This window comes from Mytilus galloprovincialis, chromosome 10 (assembly GCF_965363235.1).
Source record: "Mytilus galloprovincialis chromosome 10, xbMytGall1.hap1.1, whole genome shotgun sequence".
In the NCBI taxonomy this organism is placed as follows: domain Eukaryota; kingdom Metazoa; phylum Mollusca; class Bivalvia; order Mytilida; family Mytilidae; genus Mytilus; species Mytilus galloprovincialis.
The window spans coordinates 33,311,931-33,327,488 of NC_134847.1; the positions used below are offsets into that span (position 1 = coordinate 33,311,931).

At 31.2% G+C, this 15,558-nt stretch overlaps 1 protein-coding gene across 2 annotated transcripts in view; it reads left to right on the top strand.

The window, feature by feature from the left end:
* LOC143047419 (uncharacterized) overlaps positions 1–13,393 on the top strand; it is a 28,306-nt gene extending 14,913 nt beyond the window's left edge. The window contains exons 5-11 of one of the 2 annotated variants that reach the window (XM_076220461.1): positions 223–342; positions 747–827; positions 4,431–4,531; positions 6,484–6,588; positions 7,742–7,818; positions 9,835–9,933; positions 10,624–13,393. In XM_076220461.1, the coding sequence (XP_076076576.1) occupies positions 223–342; positions 747–827; positions 4,431–4,531; positions 6,484–6,588; positions 7,742–7,818; positions 9,835–9,933; positions 10,624–10,696 (656 nt within the window). In that variant the 3' untranslated portion in view covers positions 10,697–13,393. Of the gene's footprint in view, positions 1–174; positions 343–746; positions 828–4,430; positions 4,532–6,483; positions 6,589–7,741; positions 7,819–9,834; positions 9,934–10,623 lie in introns of both variants that reach the window. The other variant, XM_076220459.1, reaches the window with a different exon arrangement.
* Positions 13,394–15,558: the final 2,165 nt, after the last annotated feature.

The window sequence follows — 15,558 nt, forward strand, 5'->3', positions numbered from 1 at the left end:
ATGGAATGATCTAAACTTGCATTTTAAAATATTTTATATGATTTACCGGTAAACAGGATTTTTCTCAAAAACGTAAAAATTAAAATCGCATGACGAAATCGCAATAATAAATGCACGCAATAATTTCTGAATTTACAGTAGTTATCTATAATAACCTCTTGATCTGAACTTCAGGTTCACGGAGAAGGTCATCGTCTAGTTACCCTGGTGTTAATTATTTAGATTTGGAAGTAACCCACCGAGGAATGCACAGATTTATACCAAGACATAAAGACGAAGTAGAAATAGAAATAGGAGATCCCCTCCATGTAACAAAAACTAGTGACGACCTTTGGTGTGAAGGTTTGTACTTTAATATTGTTAATATATGGACAGAAAACGATTTTAGTGTCATTTCATTCTCAAACAGTCGTAAAGGATTTGAAAGGTATCTGAGATTTTTTTTTCAGTCAATTAATAAAACATTTTGATTGTCTAATTTACTTATAAAAAATAATTGTAGAAATAAAAATGTGCAGGGCTAAACATTTAAATGACAATGATAAACATCTTGTTTGAAACTGTAAAATGGAAAACCTTTTTTTTTTGTATGTTACCACTAGTCCAAAACTTAATTGCTGCAAAAAATTAGATATTTATAAATATTTAAAGTTACATATTGAGTCATTTCTGATATATCAAAATATTTAAAAAGTAAAAATGTCTTACCCACAAATATTAAAAAAGAAATGATATTTGATTTTAAGGTGTCAATTTACGATCAGGACAACAAGGAATATTTCCATCAATGTATGCAACAGATTTACAGTTCTTGGAAGAAGAAACAGGTAATTTAAGGCGCTAAATGCACTTTATTTGCTACTGAACTGTTTAGTTTAAACATATTTATTTATAGTGTATTGGGAAACAAGTTATTGCAACTTATATTTATCCCTTTTCACTTTGTGGGTTTGAGTGTTGCCATGTAACTGCATTAGCCTGCTCTTTTTTTTAAAATCTACAAGGGTATCAAACTTGGAACCTTTGTGGTAGCAATCCAATGCCCTAACCACTACATTACGGCTCAACTGTTTGATAGTTCATTCAATCGACATAAAAGACAATATCCATTGATTTAGCTGTTAGATATATATCTTGTATTACATCTAATGACTTATATTTTCTAAAATATTAAAGAGATGTTAAAGATACCTACGTGATCTTTAAATTCACAAGTCCAAAATAAACTAGCAACACTCTGATAAAAAAAATAAAAAAATACCAGCAACAGAACAGGAAACACAACATAGAAAACTAAAGACTGTGCAACAGGACACCACCAAAAACCAGGGACAATTTCTTCAAGGTCATTAAATTTTCACGGAGATTATAGATTGTACAGTGCAATCAAGTCACTGGCTGGTTCTTTCAACTATTGTCTCTTCCTGTGTATGTGATTTTGAAAAACTAAGTACAGTGAGGTGGCCTTTTTTTAGATCCTATACATATTCATGTCTACTAGCTACTTATATAATACAGTCAAACCTGGCTATCAGTGATATTGTTGGCTTTTTTCAAAACTACCTCTACCCTTTTTTATTGGGAAAATATGCATCATTTTTATCAAATTGGGAAATTTATTATTAACCATGAATTTGGCTGGATCTTCAATTTTCAGATCCCCTTTCAAGAGGTAAATATGAAATAAGACCCCTCATTGTCAGTGAAGATACATAAATAGACTCTCAAATCTGCACATATAGTCATTTTAGGCATGACAAATGTTTAAATGGGTGTTTTTAAGTTTGTATTCACGCACAATTACTACTGAGACTGCACTGTTCGGGAAAATAATTGTCTTTTTGGGAATAATTTGAAGCCATTTTTATTTCAAGTTGGGATTCTTCTCCAGGGGAAAAAGCCTTTATTCTCCACTAATTTAAGGAAAACAATATCACTGGCTATAAATAGGTTGTATAAGCTATTACCTTAAGTTCCTCTGACTGCCATGTACCAGGTTTTTATTTTTCATGTTCCAATGATAGTTATATATAAGAAATACTTATAGATTATCGTTGATCATCTCAACAAGATTGATTTTCTCGCTTGAGCCGAGACAGCGAAAGCAAGAAAGGCAATCGAGTTGAGATGACCAATGATAATCTGTTTATCGCTATTTTACCTATGACAAAGTTGTCAATTTCATGTCAATTTTGTTAGCAACGCTACGTTCTTCCTTAGAATCTAGCAATAATTTTCCATCTCAAGCGAGTAGCATGATATGAAAAATTATTACAAAAAAAAATCAAAGGAAAAATGCACAAAATAGCGATAACTACTATTATACAAAGTTACAAAAACAAATAATATATGAAATTAAGAATGGAAACTAGGAATATGTCAAAGAAACAACAATCCGACCATAGAACAGAAAACAGCCTAAGGCCAACAGCAGGTCTTCAACACTGTCAGAAAATCATGCACCAAGAGACAGGCTTCAGCTGCCACCTAAACAAAAATGTATACTAGTTCAGCAAAAATGGATGTCATACTAACCTCTAAAACATTTAAGGTGGTACCTAACACTTTAACTAAAATTAATTTGGTTCGTTTAATTAAGTCTCCCAAACAAAGTTTGGAGACTTATTGTTTTTGGTCAGTTCTTATTATTTTTATTATTCTTCTTCTTCTTCTTCCTCTTCTTCTTCCTCTTCTTCCGCCACTTTAAAAATGAACTTGTCCGCAGCATTTCTAAACGGCTTGTCAGATTTACTTAGGATTTTACAATATGTTAGACTAACATGTCTAGGTGAGCCATCAATGTTTCGTTTGTGCATTGGGGTCTATTAAGGGGTATTTTTGGGGGTAGAAAGGAGGGAGGGGTTTACTATAGAACCCTATAGGATTTTATTTTCTAAAATTTTCAAAAGAATATAACTTGAAAACTGTAAGTGATAGATACATGCAGTCTTCAGAAATGATTATAGGACAAAAAAACAAATTACATGAAATATAGGGGAGTCCCTGGGGGTCATCCCCACCCCTTCAATTTGAGAATATGCTTTTATCTTGTAAACGGTCCAGATCCCCACCCCTAAACCATATATATTCTTGAATGGGACGATAAAACAAATCAAATGAAATTAAAGGGAAGTCCCCGGGGGTCATCCCCACCCCGTTCAATTTGAGAATGTGCTATTATCTTGTAAACAGTCCAGATCCCCACCCCTAAACCATATATATTCTTGTAGGGGACAATAAAACAAATGAAATGAAATAAAAGTGATGTCCCTAGGGGCTCACCCCACCCCCTCTTGTTTGAAAACTTGTAAACGGTCAACATCCCCACCCCTAAACCACATCTATTCTTGTATGGGACAATAAAACTAATCAAATGAAATTAAATGGAAGTTCCTGGGGGTCACCCCCACCCCGTTCAATTTAAGAATGTACTATTATCTTGTAAACGGTCCAGATCCCCACCCTTAAACCATATATATTCTTGTAGGGAACAATAAAACAAATGAAATAAAAGGGAAGTCCCGAGGGAGTCACCCCACCCCCTCTTGTTTGAAAACTTGTAAACGGTCAACATCCCCACCCCTAAACCATATATATACTTGTATGGGACAATAAAGCTAATCAAATGAAATTAAAGGGAAGTTCCTGGGGGTTGCCCCCACCCCGTTCAATTTGAGAATGTGCTATTATCTTGTAAATGGTCCAGATCCCCACCCCTAAATCATATTTATTCTTGTAGGGGACAATAAAACAAATGAAATGAAATAAAAGGGAAGTCCCGAGGGGGTCACCCCACCCCCTCTTGTTTGAAAACTTGTAAACGGTCAACATCCCCACCCCTAAACCACATATATTCTTGTATGGGACAATAAAACAAATCAAATGAAATGTAGGTTAAGTCTCTGGGGATTACCACCACCCCCTCCTGTTTGAATACTTGTAAATGGTGGAGATCCCCACCCGTAAGCCATATATATTCTTGTATTTGACAAAAAATCAAATCAAATGAACATGGGACCATATAAATGGCGAGTTATGGGAGCTTTGTTTGGGAGACTTCGTAACAGCATCCTGTTACAATTACTTCTTGTTTTCTTAAAATTTTGACAAAGTATTTACTTTGACCCTTTGACAAAAATATAAAAATTTCAAAAGAATTGAACCAACCGTTTAATCAGAAAAATTACACTGGTTATATAGCAGTTTTACAAACACTTATTTTGATCATACAGAAGCTTAATATTCCCTTAAAAACACAATGTCATTAAAACGTTCTGTTGATTTTACAGAGTTATCTCCCTGTAGTGTTAGGTACCACCTTAATTGAAACCAAAATTTAAAAAAAAAACATCCAAGAGTAAGAAAGTGGATGATCCTAACAGGACAGTAGCAAATATGTGGCTTTTAGATTTTTTTCTTGATATTTACAGAGGATGAAGATGGAAGTTGGAGATTCCAGTTACGATTTCTAGGGTCAGTAGAAGTTAATAGTCACAAAGGAGATGAAGTTTTATGTCAGGCAATTAATAAGGTTTGTACTATTGAAATATTTGCTGAAGCTTCGCTTAATCCCTCCTGTATTCAAGTTCCTTACTTTCAAACACAAATTGCCTGTAATATGCATTTGGTCCAAGTGTCAATCTAGTAACTTTCTGCACTTTTTTGGTAATTGATGGATAAGTTATTTTGTAATTTGTCATAAGATTTGACAGATAAATTATGAGCTGCTTAAATTTTTCAATAAATCGTTGTCAAATCTTTTTTTATTTCAATGAACAGTATTTTTATAATAAGTGTCACTATGCTATGGCTTGGGCTCCTGACGATGGACATGGCCATGGTCAATTAGTTAATTCTAATTGGTCTAAATAGATGTTCGAAACACCTTATGATGTATGGAGTTGGGGTGCTGGGATAGGCTTTGACAACGATTTATTGAAATAGTTCCATGGAAAATACTGTATAGCACCTAAATTTTACTAGTAACTATTTCATTTAGTAAACTGTTAACAAAATAAAACACATGGTAATACAAATTTGTTATATAGATGATACAATTTATCACATTAAACAAGGTCCCATCATTGTGAATACTAGTTTCATGATTTTTCATTCAAGCTTTACATTTTCTTATTTTCATCTTGTCTATCAAAAACTATTGTTATATACATATACAAGATTTGTTATCAGCAAGTAATCATATGAATGTAATCTTAAAGTAATCTAACTGTAATCATGATTACACATGTTTTTTTGCAATGTAATCGATTACATTACGATTACTTGTAATCAGAAATGGCATGATTACTGATTACATAGGATTACACTGCAAAATGTAATCGATTACAGCTGATTACGATTACCGATTACGATTACCCCATGCCTGGTGCTGGGATAGGCTTTGACAACGATTTATTGAAATAGTTCCATGGAAAATACTGTATAGCACCTAAATTTTACTAGTAACTATTTCATTTAGTAAACTGTTAACAAAATAAAACACATGGTAATACAAATTTGTTATATAGATGATACAATTTATCACATTAAACAAGGTCCCATCATTGTGAATACTAGTTTCATGATTTTTCATTCAAGCTTTACATTTTCTTATTTTCATCTTGTCTATCAAAAACTATTGTTATATATATACAAGATTTGTAATCAGCAAGTTATCGTATGAATGTAATCTTAAAGTAATCTAACAGTAATCATGATTACAAACATTTTTTTGCAATGTAATCGATTACATTACAATTACTTGTAATCAGAAATGGCATGATTACTGATTACATAGGATTACACTGCAAAATGTAATCGATTACAGCTGATTACGATTACTGATTACGATTACCCCATGCCTGGTGCTGGGATAGGCTTTGACAATGATTTATTGAAATAGTTCCATGGAAAATACTGTATAGCACCTTAATTTTACTAGTAACTATTCTCATGACTTTCACGAGAAGTTGAAAAGTCCAATATGAATTGTTGACATTATGCCACAAGCTTTGATCTTCTTCTATCAGATGGTCCTGAACTTGTATGGAATATTTGCAACTGGACGTTTAGCAACCAACTACATGTATCAACAAATCTCTCATTAGAATACATTAACAAAGTAAGCAAAAATTTATTGCACCAAAGTCACTTTTGCTCCATGTATGCAAAAAAGAGATAAAATTGAGAAAGTAAATGTGGAATGTGTCAAAGCGACAACAACCCAACCATAGAGCAGACAACAGTCGAACGCCACCAATGGGTCTTCAATGTAGCGAGAATTCCTGCACCCGTAGGTGTCCTTCAGCTGGCCCCTAAAAATATGTATACTAGTACAATGATATTGGACGTCATTTTAAACTCCAAATTTTACACAAGAAACTAAAATTAAAAATCATACAAGAATTTAATTCACCGAAAAGTATTGGGTTACACATTGTTATCCTATAGATTTGGTTGACAGATTTGTCTTTATTTTAACAGGTTGCATTATCGAGAAGGTCACAGAAATGTATAGTACCTCCACCATTATGTACAGTAGAAATAAGTCAGTATGGAATCAGAATGTTAGACAAAAGTAAAACTGGGGTGAGTAACTGTTTTCATAAAAATTATACTATGCCAGTGTTTATCATTTTTTAACTGTCAATCAAAAGCTTTGGACTCTCTGCTTCAAAGTCTTCCAACTTTCATATTTTTTTAGTTTAATTATTTCCACTTTGTAGCAATGATAGTCACTCTGATGACTTATAATAGACCCATTGGGTCGGGTGTATATGTATATATTACTGTGAAAGTACTTTAATTCGTGGGTATCAATTTTCGTGGTTTGAGCAATATTTACATGTTCGTGGGTTTTTATATTCGTGGATTTTAGTTTTCTAAAAAAAAAAATGAAAAATTAATGCCTTTAGAAAAGAAGGTAACAAATACTTAGTAGTCTGGATTGAAGTTAAATTGCAAAGTAAACATTGACCCGTGTAAATCGTAGTGATAACACTAATTAACCCATGATAAAGTGATCAACAGATTGAAGACCATCAAAGGCGCTAACTAGGCCATAAACATGTCACCTAAAGTAAACAGTAACATAAACAAAAGCTATAAAAGTATCTTGAATTGTCAAATAATTCTTATCAAAATCAAGCCCAGCATGGAATTATTATTTCCCATATATATGTACGAGAACTATGAGGATATAAAATGAACACTTTATCATACTAGCGTATCAATACCGGAAATCTGACTTTCATCGATCAAAAATATTTTTTATGAGAATAAAAAAATCAAAAGTTGTACAGGATTATTAAAAAATAAATGGGTATATGCATGCATGCGGTTGTAGTTCTGTGACTGCTATTAAAGTATTCTCAGATTTGGCGTTTTTCAATATATTCTCTAGATCATAGTCAAACCAACCGATGGGGATCTTTCAATGTCTTGATTTGGACGATGGTTGTTTTATTTCGTTGGACACTTAAATTCGTGGATAAAGTCATCCACGAAAACCACGAAAATTGGTATCCCACGAATAAAAGTACTTTCACAGTATGTGAAACTATATTAATTGACACACTACTGTAGGTCACTTTAATAAATAGTCTACTTACTTACTAATGAAACTACAAAAAAAATAAAAATTATCTTATAATTTTTACAGTGTCAACAGCATTAATTTTGATATATATATAAGTTTTATTATTATTTTCATATTTATTTACATGTATTACTATGTTTTCAGCACGAAGACACAGATTTTACTCATTTCTTTGCACTAAAGAATATAACCTACTGTGGCTGTCATCCTAGGAAAGACAAGTAAGTTGAAATATATAAAGGTGAACTCTACTGCATTCTTATTGACTGGGTATGAGTGGAATAGTAAGTTTATTGTTCTGAGGGTAGACGAGGGCAATAGTTGTATCCAAGGGGACAATAAACTTACTATTCCACAAATATCTAGTCAAGTGTTTTATTATATCATAAAGACAACAGATAAATCTATTATCTTAATATATAAAGTAGAAACACAACCGTAACGTTTACATGCTACTTCATAAATATTCTGATATGCTAAGGCTATGTCTTGCACTGACCTCAACCCTTGATACAACAGGTAAAACCAACTTTGATACTCCTGTCGTATTTTCAAAATCCTTCAATCCTGTAGCTGCATTGGAAATTCCGCGAAATATAATGACGCTTGAGGTCAAAAAGTTTCATCAAGGTCCAATAGTTTGAAACTATTGACCGGTCTAATAGTTCAATGCTTGCAATTAGAAAAAAATTGTAAAATTATTGTGTACTTATTTTATATAGAAAATGATAACTGAGGTATAATGTTATTTATTATCTCCTGTTTTGTCAAAACTTGAGGGTTTTCATAAAGTATCTCACTACCTAAGTACATGGGATTAGAAAATATTTCAAAAAATTTCTAACATTATTTTATTCTTTTTGTCCCAGATACAAGGTCAAGGATTTTGTAAAAAACAAAAATAGATATAAAAATATGTGGTATGAGTGCCAATAATACAACTCTCCATCCAAGTGGCAAGTCACAATTTGTGACTCACAGAAGCCCGATAAACCTTCTCTGTGGCTCCTTGATGAAAAATTCCCCCTCCCAAAAACAATTTCCCTATGTAAAAGTAAACCATTATAGGTCAAAGTAAGGTCTTCAACAAGGAACCTTGGCTCACATGGAACAGTAAGCTATAAAGGGCCCCAAATAATGAAAAGTGTAAAACCATTCAAACAGGAAAATCAATGGTCTAATCTATATAAAAAAAGGAGAAACACTCATGGCCACATCAACAAACATCAACCATCTGATCTTCATAATGGGAAAGAACTCAATAATTCACCTAAGTATCAAACATTTAAAATGTTTTTAATGTTTTTAAATATCATATTCAAATTTCTGTTCAAGGATACAGATTTGAAGAAAAATAAAAGTTCATGTCTGTATAATAACTCGTATGAGTTCATTTGATCTTAATAATGGGAAATAACTCAATAATTTTATCTTTTTAATGGGAGATAACTCAATAATTTTATCTTTTTAATGGGAGATAACTCAATAAATTTATCTTTTTAATAGGAGATAACTCAATAATTTGATCTTTTAATGGGAGATAACTCAACAATTTGATCTTTATAATTGGAGATAACTCACCAATTCACCAGTGCAATATCCATAATAGTTTTGATTTTCATTTAGCCAATTAATGGATGAAAGCAATTTAAAAATAAGACTATATATATATATATATCAATCTCTAGACTACAGTATCACTGTTTTGACAAAAATGTTAAAAATCAGAATTACAATTTAAAATTAATGTGTAAATTCAGACTTACAAATTGTTTCATCTCTTTGACCACATTTAATTCCTCCACTTGTATGATGTCTCATTACACTGTTTTTAGAGTTTAACATTAGTAAACAAGCTGTCTGTTAATGCCCATGCTGTTGTTGATAGATTTTTATGCTCAATTTATGGGCATTATGTTTTCTAGTCTGTGCATCCGTCCATATGTCTGTCACGCTTCAGGTTAAAGTTTTTGGTCGAGGCAGTTTTTGATGAAGTTGAAGTCCAATCAACTTGAAACTTAGTACACATGTTCCTTATGATATGATCTAACTAATTTTAAAGCTAAATTAGGGATTTTCCCCAATTTTTCATGGTCCACTGAACATAGAAAATGATAGTGAAGATGAGGCACATGGACACATTCTTGTTTTTCTTTGCTACACACTGTTATACTTATGTTGCTAAAAAAACCACAAATATTTCTATACAAATTGTTAAAAATCAATTTTTGTTTCAGGTATTTTGCTTTTATAACAAAACATCCAAAGTTGTATAGATTTGCATGCCATGTATTTCTTGGTGAAAAATCAACTCGTCAAGTCAATGATGCATTAGGGTATGTACATTCTGTAACATTATATCTTTTTATAGTAAGAAAAAAAAAAAGGAAACAGAATTAAAAAAAATAATAAATTCGGTCATTAGTTTGTTACAGTTACGTATAATTTTTCATTAAGCTTGACTTGAAAAATGAACAAACATTCTAGATTAATGTAAAAATGAAGCAGGCTAAATGAAGATGTAAAATTTATCTGTATTTGATTTATTTAGAAATAACTGTACATAAAAATGTTTTATTCGTGTCATATAATGACAATGACAGATTCAGCCCAGGGGATAGAGAGTGTATGCCCAACCAAACCCAACCCTGATTTAATCTTTAAGGAAATGTTTATGTGTATGAAAAGTCTACATTTTATGCATATACAATGAATCTACCTACATTTGTTTTGACTTATTATGTTAATGAACCCTCAGTTAGTTTAAACGTATTTATTTATAGTGGATTGGGAAACTAGTTTCGCAACTTATATTAATCCCTTTCCACTTTGCTGGTGCGAGTGCTGCCTTGTAGCGGCATTAGCCTGTTCTTTTTCGAAATCTACAAGGGTGTCTTTAACGTGCAAGAGACATGGCTCTCTCTTAACATGGGTCAGTCATTTATCGTCCCCGTCCGACGATGGCTGACGATAAAATGCTGATATGACATCAAAGTAATTCTAATTGTTTATTCTTTATTTTTTAGACAAGCTTTCAAGAGATTTTACCAGGAATATATGGCATTTACGCATCCAACAGAAGATATATATATGGAATGATAGACAATAACTTAGTTTGTAAATATTCAATCCAGACATTTAATGAATATTCATACAACTAATGTAATGATTACCATACTTAATGAATATTCATAGAACTAATGGATACCCAACAAATCAATAAAAATTCTGTAGATTCATTATCATTAGTGGTATCCAATTTTGAGGGTATAGGTAAACCACGAATTTGATTGCCTAGTGAAGATTTTCTGAAACCTTGTATGCAGACTTTGAAAAAACCATTAAATCAAATATCCATTAAACGACATCTTTTTTTCAATCCAAAAAAAAATGGTATCCTTGAACATATTTGAATCTACAGTAATTTACTTGTGAATCCAATTTTGAGGGTATAGGTAAACCACGAATTTGATTGCCTAGTGAAGATTTTCTGAAACCTTGTATGCAGACTTTGAAAAAACCATTAAATCAAATATCCATTAAACGACATCTTTTTTTCAATCCAAAAAAAAATGGTATCCTTGAACATATTTGAATCTACAGTAATTTACTTGTGAATTCTGCTAATCAAACTATATGAATAAAGAAAGATTTTCACTACTATTTCCATTTAAGTATAAATTCTACCCAGGAAGGCAGCCAATGTCAACATGTCCCACTGATAAAAGTAGAAAATCATTTCATAAAGTCCTTTCGTAGAAAGTTGAATTTCAAAGTTAACATACATGTTAGTGATTTCAAAATGCCTTTCTTGGAGTAACTTATGTTTACATGGTAAGTACAGTCAACCCTCTGTATCTCAAAATCTCTGTTCACTCCCAAATGATAGATTTGCATTATATTTACTTCTGATATCTCAAATTATCCGCAATTTGATTATTCCCCTTTGATTAACATCCTTATACTTTTTATATAAAGGACATTACATAATACTCAAAAATATTGGCAACTATCGTAATGTCTTATATGCTAAAACAATAACTTTACTAACTGTTTTATATTATTAACCAAAAAAATTATATTGTCCAGGCATTTATTGTCAATAAAAAGCATAATGGCATGTTTTGATACCGTTACTGACTTCAACATTTCATATATCAGATCACCCTAGTGGGCTCACTTGATATATAGCTAATAAAGTCAGTATCAGAAATAAAAATGCCATTCCTCTACATATACTGTGGATACATTTATTTTCGTGGGTACCAATTTTCATACCATTTTGAGAATATTAATTTCATGGTTTTGTAAAAGTCTCCATACAACCTTATAGAAAATTTGTTATTCTAACATTTAAATACGTTGTTTACCTGTACAACAATATCCATGAAAATTTTTACCAACAAAGAGGGGGGATAGGACCTTTATCGGGACTCCGGAATAGGGCGTTTTTAAGCTCGGGATTTCCGGATTGACCCTTTCGGAATCTGGGAATTCTATTTTCGAATTTCAGGATGTCTGGATTTAAATTTATTTAAATTCAGGACCTCACGTTTTTTAAGCCAGGGATTTCGGGATCAGGACTCCTCCTTCACCCAAACCCTCTCAAGGAATAATAATGAATCCACAGTATATTGCTGAGTCTGAGATTTAGGGAGCTGACTGCTTAATTTGTTACAAATGTTATTTACTGACATTTGATATTGTTAAAATAATTTTAGTGATTTCTTTATAAAACATAGTTATTTTAAAACCATCTTAAATTTTTATATTGCTGTTTTCTTAATATATTTTATCTGTGATAAATTGGCTATTTATAGTTACCACAACCATGTTGTTTTTTGTTATTTTTTTTTAATACAAAGTTAAATTATCTGTTTGGGTTTTAATTTTATAATTTAAACCTTTGTTCAACTGTGATAAATTTACTGCTTGTTTCTTTTGCATGTTTAAAGAATGAATCTAACGGTAGAGCCATGAATTACAGTGGGTTCATTAGTTCTCATTAGGTTTCAATATTTGAAGAATTTAATGAGTATAAGCAAAGAAGTATAAACTTTCTACAGGCTTCTATGCACACTTTGGCAGTACCATCCATTAAGATATCACGAAAAAAAGGTAGTTTATTTCTAAATCCATGATAAAATTAATGAATCTTCAGTAGGTCCCTAAATTATGACGTGATTTTATGATTCCTCAAGTCACCTTTACAGAAACTTCAACTCAATGTCCTATCAATTTTAAAGATTTTTTTTAATATTTTTTTGTAATTTGAAAAAGAAACATAAATGGTTTTTAAAAAAGAAAATATCTTTCATTTATTACAAAATTTGTGACACAAGTTCTTGAAAAGATATTGCCCATCGGAACAAGTATTTTATAAAAGAAATATATATTATTCAACAAACATGTATTGGATTAATAGAAAAAAGAGTTGAATGATGTATCTATTATTAACTTATTCTTTAAAGCTTCTTTGCAAACTTTGACTTATTTTGATAATTATTAAAATAGACAACAGCAATTCAGAGAGTCTGCAATTTTATTAACCTTGTTGACATGTTTCACCTGCTTTGTTTTGAAAATGTGCAAGAAGGGTGTCAACTTATCTTTAAGTGGACATTGATAAAAAAAAAAAAAAAAAAGCTTTTGAAGAAAGCAAAATTTATGAATATTAGACCAAACAGTAATATTTGTAGTTTTTTCTTCATAGAATTTGTAGAATACATTATTGTTTTGATCCAGTACTTAAAAGTGGTATTTAGTAACTGCTTTGTTTAAGAAATATTTTGAATGTGAGATTGTTGTGCCAGGATTATTTGCATTATTCTTTTAATAGTAACCTTCATACATTCGTATTTCCCGGCGTATATTTTCCGCGAGATGATAGAAATGTGTTCAGTTAACTCATTAATTAACTCATAAATATTGTTACAATCATGTTATTAAAACGCATTGTTCCATTAAATGGCTTCATGAGACTTAATTTTGTTATCAGATAGGTATATGTTTAGGTTATATAAAGAAATTTCAGTACAAGAATTAACATAAACTATATTCATTATTGTTAAGGGGTCAAATGAAGCCTGTCCGCATGTGCAGAATTTTCTTGCCCATTATTGGCTGCTGGCTGTATTTTGCTCTTTGGTCGGGTTGTTGTCTCGGGTTCATATTAGGTACTGTGAATTCATCCATTTTCATAAGTTGAGGAAAAAATCTCTTTTCATAGATACATGATTTCGTCGATTTGACAAGTTCTGTATACAAGTACAAGTATATAGAAAAGTTTAGTTTTGTTGAAAATTTGTTGAAAACTCATGGTTCACCTATCTTACAAAATCAATGAAAATTAGTGCCCAACAAAAACTAATTAAAAAGTCTCAAATAGTATGATAATTTCTTCAAATTAGGCTTTTACTTCTCTCGCTTGAATTGTTAAACATTTGTCATTTTAGCCTTTTATAGCTGACTATGCTGTATGGGCTTTGCTTATTGTTGAAGGCCATACAGTGACCTACAGTTATTAATTTCTGTGTCATTTGGTCTCTTGTGGAGAGTTGTCTCAGTGGCAATCATACTACATGTACATCTTCTTTTTATAAGATAGAATGAACAGAGCCTCTTGGTAGATACTATTTGTAAAACAATGTTATTTATTTTAGTCAAAAGTTATTTCCCTTGTTTTGTTATTAATACTTGTTACATTTTTGCTTGTTGGTGCTTAATTTGCGGTATATCAATCAGAAATCAAAGTATTGTTTTATAACTATTGCTTACGGAATTGTTACAAGTTTTAATAATTTTGTTCAATAGTTTGGTCAGAAGTCTCAAGATTTACTTCAAAGCTTGTTTTATTAGATATAACTTCAGATGACTGACCAAATAGATCATTCCAATTTCAAACATTACTGTACCATAGTGTAGAAAGGTAAAGAAACTGGGTTGTACAAAAGATATAAACCATTTTTCAAATAGTTGGCTGCTGTGGCCTTGTTTATGATTGAACAGGTTATATTATTAATGCTATGCATTTTCTGTTAAATGTTATAAGTGCAGAGAAATGCTATTGTGCTAAGCTTTAATGTATCCTTTATTTTTAAAAATATACGTTAGAAGGTAAAAGTGTCTTCAACACCTTTTTATTAATTTTTCAAGTCATTTACTGTTTTGTTCCTGTATATTTCGGAGGAATTTCCATATGAATAAAATGACTTAATCAAAATTTAGATAAGTCCTTTCAATATTTTTAAATCAAAACTTGTCGTGGAAAAGAAAATGTATTATGCATTACTTAATTGAGCAACTTAAAAGATTTTTTGAATGGTCTATTTGTCTTCAACACTAATTTATGAAAAATTCTATGGCACTAAATGTACTACACATTTAAAACCTGTTTGCATCATTTTCCATCTCTAAAAAAGAGGAGCTGAGGGAATGAGTAAAACTGTGTAAGTTAAGAGATCTTCATTATGTAAAATTGATTCATCAGAATTTTGTTGAAGCATTCAAAAATAATTAGAGATTCCTTAAGAAGTTCAATATTTCATTGAAAATTCCTCTTAGTAGACCTACTATAAATCTTATTTATTTAACATTATTATCTCATTTGAGAATTTTCAGAAAACAATGTATCATAAAACATTAAGATAGTTGTGTTCCAGTTACACGAATTCATGAATTAAAAGTACAAAGATCTTATTTGTTTTATTTTGTATGTTGTAATATCACCCAGTCACTAATAGACATTAATTTTTATTGGTTTGACAACTTCTGTCTTTATTCATGGGATCACATAGTAGATTGTAGTCGAAATTTCAGAAATTAAAATAAACAATTCTGTGTGTTGGTTAACAAAGATGTTGTTCTGAAAGTGGATCATATTTATATCATTCCTTAAAGATGTGGTGCATTTGTCTAAGGTGGTATATAACACTACAGGGAGATAACTCTGTAAAGATAAT